General features: G+C 33.0%; 1 protein-coding gene across 1 annotated transcript; it reads left to right on the forward strand.

The window, feature by feature from the left end:
* Positions 1–1,721: 1,721 nt before the first annotated feature.
* LOC127128938 (WW domain-containing protein C660.06) lies at positions 1,722–2,422 on the forward strand. The gene is made up of 2 exons (XM_051058287.1): positions 1,722–2,079; positions 2,168–2,422. The coding sequence occupies exons 1-2, from the start codon at positions 1,868–1,870 to the stop codon at positions 2,259–2,261; spliced, it is 306 nt and encodes a 101-aa protein (XP_050914244.1). The 5' UTR covers positions 1,722–1,867; the 3' UTR covers positions 2,262–2,422.
* Positions 2,423–15,602: the final 13,180 nt, after the last annotated feature.

Here is a 15,602-nt window from a genome sequence, read left to right on the forward strand (position 1 = left end):
ATAAGGTTGAACCAAAAAGTTGTCATTTTGATAGATTGTGTTAGAGATAAACAATGGATCAAAATGGGAAAACTCACAATGTGTGTTAGAGATAAACACATTGGGAGGACTTTGTGAAATAGTTTATCATCTAAAGGAGTTTATAAGTTTTGTTGATCGAACATATACATGCAAAGTGATCGTCGAACCCTAACTTTGGCAATATTTCTCAAATATTCAAACCAAAACTTTTACCGCATTTTATTACACTTTTATGCAAGATACCGTGACAAATACCAAAACCCCATTGTTACCTTAAGCTAAGAATTAATACAACTGTCGAAAGGCGGTGATATCTCACAAGCCCTGTGGATACGATAACAAAAACCCGACACTTAAAAATTACAATCAACAAAATGGCGCCGTTGCCGGGGATTGTGAATTGATATTGCGAGCATCGCAATAGTTGTTTAAGTTTTAGCTTTCGAATTTTTGACTTGTGCTTGTAATTTGTTTGGTTTAGTGTGCTTGTAATTTGTTTGGATAGACAACACGTCTGAGTTCAAGTACTTTAAGGTGAAGCAAAAGTGTGCGGGCTAAGTGTGTAAACACGCCCTTTCATCCAATTAATTTTATATATGGAGAAATATGATCTATATATAAATAAAAAATATATATTTTTAAAATAATAAACTCTTTTTTAGTATAAAAAGTATTATTTTTCTTTTTTATATTATTATTATATTTTAAAAACAAATGTCCATAGTATTACGAACAGACCGATATCCCATTAATTTATTATAAAGTTGTTATGTGAGATATTTCTAAAAATTTCATGTTAAATTCAAAGAAATTAACTTGTTGAGTTATATATGCACCGATGCTATCATTATTTCATTATAATAAATAAATAATTACAACAATAAAACAAAAGAATCTTGGCACAACCATTTGAATTATTTTATTTGATAAATTGAACTTATATATAAATAATATCAAAAAATGAAAGATTGAAAACATTTTCTTATCTATCTACATATATATGATTAAATAGAGGACCTTGTTTTATTTGCAATTTATCATAAAATAAAAAATACATAAAATTTTATTTAAATCTTCTTTATTAGTTTATTAAATAAATTAGTATTTATATTTGATTAAATTGATTTTTAATTGTGAAATATATTTTTATTTTGTAATATTCATTCTTAAATATTTATTTTAATTTGTTTTATCATCATATATAATTTTTTATTAACGACAATTATATAATTTTTATAAATAAACATGTCCTTACTATAAAAATTTATATTATTTCAAAGTCAAATGTCTAATAATATACGAGATTAAAAATTAAAAAAATAATTCTTTTAAATGGAAATAAATAAATAAATAATCAAATGGACAACAATAGTCTCCACTGTCTCTAAAAAAAGTAATATTTTTTTAGTAATCTTATTAATTATTATATTTATGAAAAGAAAATATTACAAAAATACATAACATGGCGACGAATTTAACTAGTTTATTCATAATCTTGTTATTATTATTATTATGAAGGTGAGTCTTTTGTGTCAACAATTGGTCAACGGGGTGATTTGGTGATTTGATTCATAGTTGAAGTGACAAAGTATATTTGCCTAATGTTGACGTTGGATCTGATAGAATGAATGCATTTGAAAGGGATATATATAGTTTTGTTTGATCCGTAGGTTTGAAAGGTAGATGCAATTTCATTCAATCTCTGTATCTCTTTCAGTCAACAAGAATAGTTGTTGAATGTTACTGTCTCTATATATCTGAGAGCCAATTTTGTAACTTTCTACTCTCACACACTTCGTTCATTCTGCTGAAAGCTTATTATCTCAAGCTTCCTTGCCAATTAAGCATGGGACCTGGCGGACCAGGAGGGCCTGGTGGTGGACCCGGTTGGGGGCCAGGAGGACCTGGTGGACCTGGTGGTGGGCCCGGTTGGGGGCCTGGTGGAGGACCGGGTTGGGGGCCTGGGCCGGGAGGACCTGTTTGGGGGCCTGGACCTGGCGGACCTGGAGGCTTTTTTGGTGGATTTGCTAATGGTTTATTTAGCCTCATATCTTCCTGGTGAGTTATATACTTATCACTTCTAAACATAAGCTGTTTTGATTGATTTGATTATATTATATAATTGAATTTGAATTTCTTAATGCAGCTTCTACTGCTTATGCTGTTGCTGGTTGGTACAAGATTGCTTCGGCGGCCCACCACCACCAGGAGGCCCGGGCCCGGGCCCAGGCCCTTTCTAGTACCAGGATTGATTATCATTATTATATAGTATTTTTCAACTTTATTGTCTGCAGTGCTATGTTATGCTACTAATAGTTGAAGGTTCACTCCCTGCTGCCTACCTAGCCATGTTTGTTATCTTAGACTAAAAATTAAATAAAATAATTAGTGGTTGTGTTAATATGTCTTTCGTTCTAGCTTACCATTTCTATTTACTTATATTAGAAGTTTTTGGTAACATATTTAACATCTTACGTTCAAGAAATTCAGGTCCTTGTACTGTGTCAGTGTTGATCTTATCATTTGTTTCCTTATATTTGAATTAGTTATTACTACTTGCTTGCATAAACCGTTAAACTAAAACATTATTATATCACGGTTGGTTTTGATATCCAGTTTAAACAATAGGTGAAAATGACGATGTGAAATAAGTAGCGTGCATATATAAATAAATTAGAATGTTTGATAAAGTTTAAATGTTTTTTAAGTTTCACATTTGACACCTTTTAAGCGTTTATATAGTGATGGTATTCTAAGAGCATTCACATTTAAAAAATATTTTTTGGTTCTTTAAATGGATCATATTAGATATTTTTATATTATTTTACGTTTCTCAATTATTTAAATAATTCATTTATAATTTTTAAATATTTATATAACTCTACAAAAATTCTAAAACTTGGTCTTACAAAACACCACAACACACACTACATTTTATTGTTTATTATATTTTATTCTATAAAATAGGTGAATAAGAGCATAATTATCAGTTATATTGCACTACATAATTTTTTATACTACTATGTGAAAACCCGTTTATTATATTTTATTCTATAAAATAGGTGAAAACCCGTTTTTTAATTTGAAAAAGTTGTTAATGTAAACCACGTGTCTACACCACTTTTTCAATTATTTGCTTCTCACTCTTAATATTTTTATTTTAAATTTCTAAATCAATGCTATAGTGTGGGATTGGTAAGATCCATTTTAAAGTTTTTGAAGAGTTATATGGATATGGATATTTGAAAGATGTAGTTGAGTTATTTAAAAAATTAGAAAGAGTGAAATAATATAAAATATTGTGTAGTACTCATTTAAAAAATTTATATGGATATGATGGATGTGGATGCTCTAAGAGCATGATTATCGGTTACTTTTTGGAGTTCCTGCACAATTTTATATTAGCAGTTTTTTTATATAAAAGTAAATGAAAAAAGGTTAATATAATAAAGAATGTTGACTAATTTGTTTTTGTTTCTCATACCAGAATGATTATCGGTTACTTTTTGTTTCTCATACCATTTACAATCATTCTGGTATGAGAAACAAAAACAAACTAGTCAATATTCTTTATTATATTAACCTTTTTTTCATTTACTTTTATATAAAAAAACTGCTAATATAAAATTGAAATCACCAACGGTAACAAAATTAAAAACTACACAGGTTATAATTTTAAAACGGTAATATTTAATTATTATTATAAATAGGTAATCCATTTTATCTAATAATTTACTTATATCTAGTTTAAATTTGATCAATTTATTTTATCTCGTTTTAATTTTTGTCTACACATTTTATTTGACAATGAACCCCAATCATTATAACACTTGGTCCAATTTTATGCAAAATGATGGAAATCCTCCTAATATTCCAAATCAACAAAACAACTCATATATGAAAATAAATCTTTTATCCCAAATTCACACAATAACCCAAATTTTCAAAACTCTCATTTATCCCAAATCCACAAAATAACTCATACTTTGAAAATTACGCGTATCATACACCACTTTATCCATATCAATATCAACAATTTTTATCTCAATCAACTAACTCCATCATGCCTCATGATTCAAATAGGTAGTAGTGTTGTGCAATCAAATGATCAAGAATATGAAACGCCGCAAATTTGCACTCAAGGTAGCTTGGAAAATACTAACCTTGGGGAAGAAGTTGCATATGCACCTGTTGTGAATACGCCTAAATAAAGGTTCCAACAAAAAGAGGATGAAAATCTCATTCAGTCATGAATCAATGTTTCAAAGGATTCAATTGTTGGGGTTGATAAAAAATGAGATAGTTTTTGGAAGAGAATTGGCGAAGCTTTTAACAAGCATCGTGACATTAATTACAAAGAGAGGAAGTTGATGACACTAAAAGGTAGATGGTACAAAATAAATCCATATGTTCAAAAGTTTGTTGGATGCTACAAAAATGCATTGCTGTTATCCGTATGTTAGCATATGGAACATCTGCTGATAGTGTGGATGACTATTTAAGAATTGGTGAAACCACGAGACAAAAATGTGTTGATAAGTTCACAAGAAGAGTGATTAACATCTTTGGGGCACAATATTTGCGAATGTCAGACGCTGAAGACATTGAACACCTAATGTGAATGGGGGAGGCACGAGGGTTTCCAAGTATGCTAGGGAGCATTGATTGTATGCATTGGGAATGGAAAAATTATCCAGTTGCATTGAAAGGGAAATATGTTCGAGGCGATCATGGGAAACCAACTATTATGCTTGAAGTAGTGGCTTCACAAGATTTATGGGTTTGGCATGCATTCTTTGGGGTAACGAGTTCAAACAACGATATTAATGTGTTGAACCAATCCAATGTCTTCAACGATGTTCTGCAAGGACGAGCTCCCGAGGTTCATTATACAACCAATCATATTCTATCATATGGTATTTATCCTGAATGGGCCACATTTGTGAAAAGTATCCTGATGCCACAAGGGGATAAGAGAAAAGTGTTTGTCAACCATCAAGATGCGGCAAGAAAGGATATTGAACGACCATTTGGAGTTCTTCAATCCTGTTTCGCAATCATACGTAACCCAACACGGTCTTGACACTTAGACGCACTTGAATTAATTTTCGATTTCATTTTAGTCCCTATTGTAGATGTTTTTGATTGACTGCATTTTGTGTTAAAACACTAACTGTACTCTGATGTCTTGACTGATGTCATGACATGCTTGAGTAGTATGCTGCAGGATTAGCTAATACAGAATTTACTGAATGTCAAACTGAATGTTATGACATTCATCCCTGACAGCAGATACTGAATTATAGGTCAGTTGGTTTTTTCTGGTATAGTTCAGTATTTAATTCGGGCTGCTGTTTCAGGAAACTAACAGTAGAGGTATAATTAAGAGACCTAGCATATGGCCTATGTTCTGGACGTCAAACTGAATGTTATGACATTCATTCCTAACAGCATATGCTAAAGAGTAGGCTAGTTAGTTTTTCTGTTATGATTTAGTATTTATCTCAGGCTATTTTTCAGGAATCTAACAGCTGAGCTAAAATCCAGGAAACTAACAACTGTGCTACAATTAAGAGATCTAACAAATAGCCTATTTGTTAGCACCCTAATATGTGAAAATTAGGTTAACTTGCTTGACCTTAATTTTAGGAAATTCAAGTACAAGGCCCAAGTGCTGCATCATAAAAGGATGGCAATCCTACTTTCAGCAACTCAGGGGTTTGAAGCGTGAAGAATTTATTATATCATCATATTTCACTGTTGTACGTTTCATTGTGTCTTGTATTAGGTTTTACTTGTGATCCAAGCAATTATCACCTAGATGATTGCATTGGACTAGGGTGTTCATTGAGTTGTAATTGTTGTGTCACTCTAAGCTTTTAAGCGTGAGTGCTGTGTTTCTTGATTAAAGCTCGTAAGCACAATCAAGAGTTGTTTGAAGTATAACTTCGCCATTGACTTTAAACTAATTAAAGGTTGTAATCACTGTGGTGATTGAGGGGGAGTGAGTAGGAACTCTGGTCTTAGTTTAGATTGAAATTGCATTGGGTAGGTCTTAAGTGATAGGATTAAACAGTTGGTTTAAGTCCTGAATTAATACTGCTTATGGGATTTCCTCCCTGGCTTGGTAGCCCCCAGACGTAGGTGTGTTTGTCACCGAACTGGGTAAATAATTGTCTGTGTCTTTTACTGCCTTTTTACATTTACCTTCTGCATACATTTCCTGTCTGCGCAGAATTGGATGTCATAACATCCAGTGTGACATCAATAGTCTGTTACTAGAATTTCACCTATCTAATAAACTTACATTTTAGTCATCTTTAAAAACCTTTTAGTTAGTCAAATTAGTCTTTTTTGTTAAATATTGAGACAAAAATGTTAAGTTGTGATGCTGTGGTATGATAGCATGACAAAAGTCAAAATAGTAAGTTAGTAATTTAAATAAAGGATTAAATTGAAACCTTATAGTTAGTTAAGGGAGCAGACTAAGACAGTGATCAGACTAGAATTTCATAATATTTTATGAGAAAATAACATGTTATTTACTATATTAGAATTTCATATCAATGAAATCTTGAATTTAATGACATTAAACTATTATTTGATTACATTCTTTTATTCAAACCAAAAGCATTAAACAAAAATGGAGAATCAAACAAGTGTTTATATGGTCTAATGAATAATGAAGAAAAAAAATCTCTTTTACATTAGTTGAATAGAGTGTATATATTGATAAGTAAAAATTATGACTTTTTTTTTCTTTACGATTATCTGAGTTGAAGAGAGTGGTGGTGTAAACTCAGATGATGTTCTTATGATTTGGTGGTGCTGACTCAATTGACGTTTCATAATCATATTCAGCAACACATCTATAATACATATAGAATTTACAATTGTAAATCAATTATAGATATATTAATACATATTATATACCGGAAATAAAAATGAATTTTATTAAAAATATAGGAGGTATAGATTAGGAATTAGTTGGTTAATAATTGTGAGCCTATATAAAAGTCTTGATGTAACATCTTTTTACTACTTCTCATATGTAATTTCTCTCTTTTAATTCAATATAATACATTTTTGAGTTTTCTTTCTCTTTCTTTGATATAGATGTTATATTTTTTAATATGGTATCAGAACAAAATTAATATCCTTCTTGAATGCAATTTTCCGCTGCATTTTCTTGTGAAAATAAATTTTTCTAAACCTTTCATCCATTTTCTTTGATCAATTTTTTCATTAATTTTGTTTCCAAAAAATATCATTTTCTTTCATCGATTTTGATCAGAGTTTTCTCCCAATCCATTCTAAGAAATTTCATTTTCTTTATTTAAGGATTTATTCTCTTGATTATCTTCTTCTTTCTTTTTTATTACCGTTATGATTTTGCTTTCTATTTTTCTCTCAATCTTTTCTTTTCCCTTGATTACTATCATTGCAAGTGAATTTAGGATTTGATTCTCACATTTGAGTTTAATCGTTGGTGCTTGGTGAGATTTGATGGTGTCGTGGATGACCACGTCTACATCATCAATGGGGCTGTTGTTGTTGGAATTTGGTTTTATCACAATTTTTGGTTTGCGTTATCTTCCCCAATTTCTAGGTTTTTTGATTTGTGTTCTTATTCGGGATTCTGCTAATTCTGTGAATAAATCAAAATAGAAGATTACATCACCCTTATATCGGGAGTTATGATTTACGTCTGATTCTACCGCCGTTGTATCAAACCATTTTTAAGATTTGTGATTTTCAACATAATTGCTTAATTTTCTTTTCGAACTCTTCTTTGAGATCTCATTAAAGGATTTGGATTCGTTAAAAGAAACAATGGTTGCTCTTTATTAGAATTGTGTTTCTGTTGGATTTTATTATGTTGGTGAAAGGTGATATTGGTGTTGTGTTTCCTTAACTCACAAATTGTTGTGATAAATTTTCTTTGAAGTTGAAAATACAAGATTTACGGCTAATATTACAACATTTATTACTTCTGCAAATACTCTTTTACTCAGGTGTAAATTATTGTCTAAAAAAAGATCTGATAAATTTTTTTTGTGTTCAATTCTCTTAACATCAAATGTTGTCAAAAGTATTCTAGAAACGATTTTCAAACATTCTTGTAATTTATCTTTGTCAATAACTAATAAATGTTCTCTTAAACACTCATCGGAACAATTTTAGATTGTAACATTATTCCTAACAAAAAGGTAACTTTTGTATATATAAAAAACATTATAAAAAGGTCATTTTTTTCTTTAACATTTTAAAAAAATACTAGAAGATATAAAATTAAAGGAATCACATTAAAAAAAACATGAAATAAGATTAACATAGTATTTTAATAGAAAAATGCCACCCGTATATTCAACTCAGTTCATAATTATACATAAATATTATATATGTACATAAATATTATATATGGAGACACGAGTTCAAATACAAGACATACTACTTGATTTTTGTTTTGGTGCATGTTATTTAGCTGAAACCTTTTCTTTTTTTTTCTATAAAAATATACTTTGGTTGTTGATGTTCAGAGAGATAGTTTATTTTTGTGAAGAGTGATAGTTAATTTTTGTGAATTTTTGTAACCTACTCCTGAAGAGAAAGTTAAACGCAACTCAACAATTGAATCTGTGTTTGAAGTTAGACAATATATATTACCTCTTTGTTAGGTATGGTTATCATTTAGCTATTGCATATATTTTTGGGTTTGTTTGAATTGACTAACTTGAAATTGTCTATTTAAATAAGAAATTGCGTACACAAATGCCAAATTCCTCAGACATGCATGTCAATTGTTTAATACTTTAGTCATTTATTTATTTTTGTAAGAATTACAAATTTCTTATCTAGTTTCATGTGTTTTGCATGTGAAGTTTTATGGAAATGTGAAAGTAAAAGTAGGAGACCTTATACCATTTTATATTCTAGAAGTCTTGTTAAATTCACAATAAATAAATAAATTATATTTGTAAGGGGAATATTTATTAGAAGTAATTCATATTTATTAGTTGTACTATTTTCTTAGCCCCTAAGTTTGTTAGAGGGTATTTTAGTATTTTATCCTATTCTAGTAACCCTAGTTTTAGCTTATAAATAGGGTGACAATCATTGTAACTTTTATCATGTATTGTAGCCGTCATTCTCTTAATAGAATATTTCCGTTCATCATTTATCCTACCTTTGCACCAACAATTGGTATCTAGAGCTCCGGTTCGGATTCATTGGGAAACACGGGAAACACAAGTGAACGTGAGGTCTTGTGTGTTTGATTTTGATTCTTAGATTCGTGTTGAATCTTGAACAAAATCTGATCAGAATTTTAATTCTGTGGGTTGGGAAACACTGTGAGAAATCTGAGTGTACTGTGCAAGATAGAAAGATGAACGGAAACGGCAACATGAACACCAAACTTCCAGTATTTGACGGTAAAAACTGGAATCGTTGGATGATCCAAATGCGTGTACTGTTCGGTGCTCAAGATGTTCTAGATCTTGTCACTGATGGTTATGTTCCGGTAGCAGCAGATGCGACGGATGAACAGAAAAACGCGCAGAAGGAAGTAAGGAAGAAGGATCAGAAAGCATTGTTCTTCATTCATCAATGTGTTGATGTAAATGTGTTTGAGAAGATTGCAGATTCAACGACAGCAAAGGCTGCGTGGGACACACTGGTTAGATGTTATGGTGGTGACGCATCAGTGAAGAAGGTGAAGCTTCAGTCCTTGAGAAAGCAATATGAGAATCTCAACATGAAGAATAATGAGAAAGTTTCTGAATACATCTCCAGAGTGATTCTGATCACTAATGAGATGAAAACGTGTGGAGAAACTCTTTCTGAAGAAACAATCATGGAGAAGGTATTGAGATCCCTTACCTCTCAATTTGATTACATTGTGGTAGCAATAGAACATTCCAAAGATCTGAGCACCATGAGAATTGAAGAGCTGCAGAGCAGTCTAGAAGCGCAAGAGTTGCGTTTGACTGAGAGAACTTCTGAAAGGGAAGTAGAGCAGCAGGCTCTGAAAGCAACTTTTGATAGGAGGTATCAGAAGCAGTCAGAAGCCAGGAGAAGATCTGATGGTGGTCAGAAGTCAGAAAGCTCAACCTCTGATAGACAAAAGAGTGCTCAGAAGGGAAAAGAGAAGTATGACAAGAAGAAGATCCAATGTTACTGTTGTAAGAAGTTTGGTCACTTTGCTAGAGACTGTTGGTCAAACAAGGAGAGAAAATCAGAAGAAGCAAATATAGCCAGAAGTTCTGATGACGAATCTGTGTTATTGATGGCCTCTGGATCTGATGATATGGATCTGATAGACTGGTGGTATATGGACACTGGCTGTTCAAATCATCTTACTGGAAACAAGAAATGGCTGGTTGACTTTGACTCTGAAAAGAGGACAAAGATCAGATGTGCTGATGAAAAATATCTTAATGCAGAAGGTATGGGAAATGTCAGAGTGATTCTGAACAATGGGAAAACAGCATTGATTCAGAACGTGTGGTATGTACCTGGCATCAGAAGCAATCTGATGAGTGTGGGACAATTAATTGAGAAAGGTTTTTCAGTTACCATGAAGGACAATCTTCTGAAGCTGTATGACTGCAACCAGAAGTTGATTATGGAGTCAGAACAGGGAAGGAATAGAACATTCAAGGTGAATGTCAGAACTACAGACTCAGAATGTCTTAGTGCAACAAGTGCTGAGAAGGAGAGTGAGTTGTGGCACAGAAGATTTGGTAATTTGAATTTCAGAAGCTTAAAACATCTGAATTCAAAGAAGTTGGTACATGGAATTCCTGCAATTAAGAAGCCTGAAAAGTCATGCAAAGTTTGCATTGAAGGAAAACAACCACGATTGCCATTTGCGTCAGAAACTGCTCCAAGAGCAAAACATGCCTTGGGAGTTGTACATTCTGATGTGTGTGGTCCATTTCCAGTAGCATCGATTGGAGGGAATAAATACTTTGTGTTATTTGTTGATGAATTCACAAGAATGACATGGGTATCCCTTATTAAGTTTAAACACGAGGTGTTTGATGAATTCAAGAAGTTCAGAATGAAGGCCGAGAATCAGAGTGGTCAGAAGTTGAAGATTCTTAGAACTGACGGTGGAGGTGAGTATAACTCCAAAGAGTTCCAGAAGTTCTGTGAGGAGAATGGAATTGAGCATGAGGTTACTGCTCCTTATACCCCTCAACACAATGGTCTTGCTGAAAGAAGAAACCGCACTTTGCTTGATATGGTGAGAAGCATGCTAAAGGAGAAGAAACTTCCTCAGAAGCTCTGGGGAGAAGCTGTTGCCACTGCAACGTATGTACTCAACCGATGTCCTACGAAGAAGTTGAAGGAAATAGTTCCAATACAGAAGTGGACTGGAGATAAGCAAAGTGTTAGTCATCTGAAGGTGTTTGGTTCTGTTTGCTATAAACATGTTCCAGAAGCCAGAAGACAGAAGCTGGATGATAGAAGCAAAGTGATGATTCTGATAGGGTACCACAGTACAGGTGCATACAAGCTCTATTGTCCAGAAACCAACAAAATTGAATTCAGCAGAGATGTGATTGTGAAGGAATCAGAATTTTGGAATTGGGATAAGTCTCAATCTGATTCTGATGTTAGAACTTCTGAAGAAAGGTCAGAGTTAAGAATTTCTGAAGTTGGAGTAAACTCTGACGTTGATTCTGATTCTGATAGTGATTCTGACTCTGGAGAAGACTCAGAAGATGAAGGTGACTCTGATGATCCAGACTCTGATGACCCAGACTCTGATGGTAATCCAGATTCTGGTGGCAATTCAGACTCTGGAAATATGCCAGCCCCTGAAGATGGTCAAAGCTCTGGAGGAAGTCAACCATCTGAAGCTAGAAACTCTGAAGCTCAAGACTCTGAACAAGTTCAGAGACCACAAAGAATCAGAAACATCCCCAGAAGATATGCAGAATTTGACATGCTGCAAGACACTGAAGTAGACTCTGAAGGAGAAGTTATTCAGTGTGCCATGTTAGTAGACTCTGAACCCATAAGTACAGAAGAGGCTCTTAAGCAGAAGCTCTGGCTGAAGGCCATGAAAGAAGAACTTGATGCTATAGAGAGAAACAAGACTTGGAAGCTGGCAGAACTTCCAAAAGACAAGAAAGCCATCAGCGTCAGATGGGTTTTCAAGCAGAAGTTAAAGCCAGATGGTTCAATTGGCAAACATAAAGCAAGGTTGGTAGCCAGAGGATTTCTACAGAAACCTGGGTTGGATTACTCTGAAGTGTTTGCACCTGTAGCAAGACATGAAACAATCAGAATGGTGATTGCAATAGCTGCTAACAGGAATTGGCCTCTGATGCATTTAGATGTAAAATCTGCATTCCTGAACGGTCCATTAGAAGAAGAAGTTTACGTGTCACAACCTCCTGGATTTGTGAAAAAGAATCAGGAAGGGATGGTGTACAGATTATACAAAGCTCTATATGGATTGAAACAAGCGCCCAGAGCTTGGAATCAGAAGATTGATTCATTTTTCAAGAAGCAAGGCTTTCAGAAATGTGAGATGGAGTACGGTGTCTATGTTCAGCATACTTTTGAAGGAAATATGACTCTGGTATGTTTATATGTTGATGATATACTGCTGACTGGAAGTTCTGAACAGGAGATAGCCAAGTTCAAGAAAGTTCTGATGAATGAATTCGAAATGACTGATCTAGGCAAAATGACATACTTTCTAGGGATGGAATTCAGATACTCTGAGAAAGGTATTATTTTGCATCAGCTCAAGTATGAATTAGAAATTCTGAAGAGATTTAATCTGAAGAATTGTAAGATTGCTGTCACACCTTCTGATACAAATCAGAAACTGGATTCTGACTCTGATGGAAAGGATGTGGACGCTACAACCTTCAAACAGTTGGTTGGTTCTCTGAGGTATTTGTGCAATACCAGACCTGATATTTGCTATTCAGTTGGGATGGTTAGTAGGTTCATGAGTAAACCTAAGTGGTCCCATTACCAAGCTGCTGTCAGGATTCTGAGGTATATCAAGGGAACTCTGAAGTATGGAGTATTATTTCCTTCTGGAAGAAAGGATGAGTCAGAACTTCTGAGTTATTCAGATTCTGATTGGTGTGGAGACAGAGTTGACAGAAGAAGTACGTCTGGGTACTTATTCAAATTTCTGGGAGGTCCCATTTCTTGGTGTTCCAAGAAGCAACCTGTTGTGGCGTTGTCAACTTGTGAAACTGAATACATTGCAGGTGCTGTTACTGCATGCCAAGCTGTGTGGATTCTGAATCTATTGCAGGATCTGAAGATTAAAGTAAACAAACCTCTGAAGCTGATGATTGACAACAAGTCTGCAATCAATCTTGCCAGAAACCCAGTGTTGCATGGGAGAAGCAAGCACATTGAGACCAAGTATCATTTTCTGAGACATCAAGTTCAGAGGGGAGTGTTAGAAGTTGTACACTGCAGCACTCAGAAACAATTGGCAGATGTTCTGACGAAAGCTATCAAGACTGATCAATTTCTCAGATTAAGGGATGGAATTGGTGTTACAAGTTTTGATGGAATATGAATTAAGGGATGGTATTAGAAGTAATTCATATTTATTAGTTGTACTATTTTCTTAGCCCCTAAGTTTGTTAGAGGGTATTTTAGTATTTTATCCTATTCTAGTAACCCTAGTTTTAGCTTATAAATAGGGTGACAATCATTGTAACTTTTATCATGTTTTGTAGCCGTCATTCTCTTAATAGAATATTTCCGTTCATCATTTATCCTACCTTTGCACCAACAATATTCACATTGGATATCAAGAGTAATACACAAGTAAGAAAGACATCATATATTCATCAAAAATTTAAATTGATAGGTGTATGGGTCATCTCACTTATAAAGTGTTCAACCTACATTTTCTAGAAAATAGAAGCCTACAATCTAGAATAATAGGATCTAAGACTGCTGTAAAGAGCGGAAAAAAAAGTTGCCTTAAATAATAGTTCTGGCAATACCTTTCAATTGTTGTTGAAGAGGAAAAATGGTGTAGTGTAATGATCACTAGTTGTTCTCATCTTGGTGAATTCATCTTGTTAGTGTAAGAAGTTTCATCTCGACTATGGTTGCAACAGTGCTGCATATTTTTTTACTCTTCCATTGGATTTTTGTTGTTGGTGATGCATATATTAATAATGAGTTAACAAATTATTACCTATCTAGAAGCATACTTATAAATAAATAAACATGACATGAAGAGAAATTATAAACTCACATCTATAATTTCTACTTGAACAATCTGAAAAAGAATTGTATTATTGTTTTGCAATGAACTTGTGCAACTATATATAAAAGAGAGATCTAATTGGAATCCTTCGGTATTAGATGAAAAAATAGTAACAACAAAACAATATTTAGAAACTATATCGAATAATAAAGGAAAGAATAAACGATAATCATAAGTAATTGTAATCAATCTTTTCATACTAATCCATGATGGGATCGACCTTCTTTGTAGTTTTGAAGCTAACATTTGCTTTTTCCTCCAACATCTTGATTCGTCTTCCAGAAAGTTCTGACCACAAATCACCCTGGCTCCACGGCTCAAAAGCTCTGTCGCTAACAAACCACGAAGAGCTCTAAAATTATATGGTCGGTTAAACTCTAAGGTTAATCTATTGTTTCGGAATTTCATTAAAACTTTGAGATTATTCCATTTTTATTCTATTATCCAGTTTTTATTCAATTCTTTTTAATTCTATTTTACGTGTCTTGTTTGTTTAATTCGAGTTTCATAGAATAAGATTGATTAAATTTGATCGATGCATGTTCTTTAACTTCGTGTATTAACTTAGCGTATTCGTTAACTTCGCCCGATCTTCAACCGTCATGTTTAATGTGGTAAATAGGAATATAATTCACATGATATTGATTGTGCTTGCCTAATCGAGATTATAATCAAATAGGAATTAAATTTGCTTAGGAAATTATTGATATAATAATCGATGATAAGTCTGAAATTACCGAACCAGTAGATTAATTCGTTGATCATAATTGTAATCGTTTTCTTTGTTTTTAGTTGTCTGAAAACCTAAACCCCCCTCTTTCGTTTCTTTCCTTTGGTTAAATTAATTTAGAGTCCTTGTGATACGACTCGAGTGTCACTCCTATATACTACATTTATTTACTCGTTTTTGACCCGTGTGTGACAACAGATTAAATTGGCGTTGTTGTCGTGAACTTTCGGTTGATATTACTCAATTTTAGAATCCTAGTTTAGAGTATTATTAGTATTTTTTTGGTTGATTTTCAGGGTTGCATTTAGTCGTATGTATCTCAGCCTATCAAGTGACTTTGTAAGTTACTATTTCCAATTGCTCCGGATTTTTTCCAAAAAATTAGAAGAAAAAAAATCAACAAACATTACTCCCTTTAAAGAGACTTCTAAGGGAATTTGACCCTCAAAATCACAAATTATTAGATTTTATTTTAGAATTCTATGTTTTATTTGAATTTTTTCTATTTCATATTTTCAAAAAAATTCAAAATAATTGTATATTCGTTATTTTATTTTATTTTATTTTTAGTCATATTTT

The sequence above is a fragment of the Lathyrus oleraceus genome, chromosome 3 (assembly GCF_024323335.1).
Source record: "Lathyrus oleraceus cultivar Zhongwan6 chromosome 3, CAAS_Psat_ZW6_1.0, whole genome shotgun sequence".
NCBI lineage: Eukaryota > Viridiplantae > Streptophyta > Magnoliopsida > Fabales > Fabaceae > Lathyrus > Lathyrus oleraceus.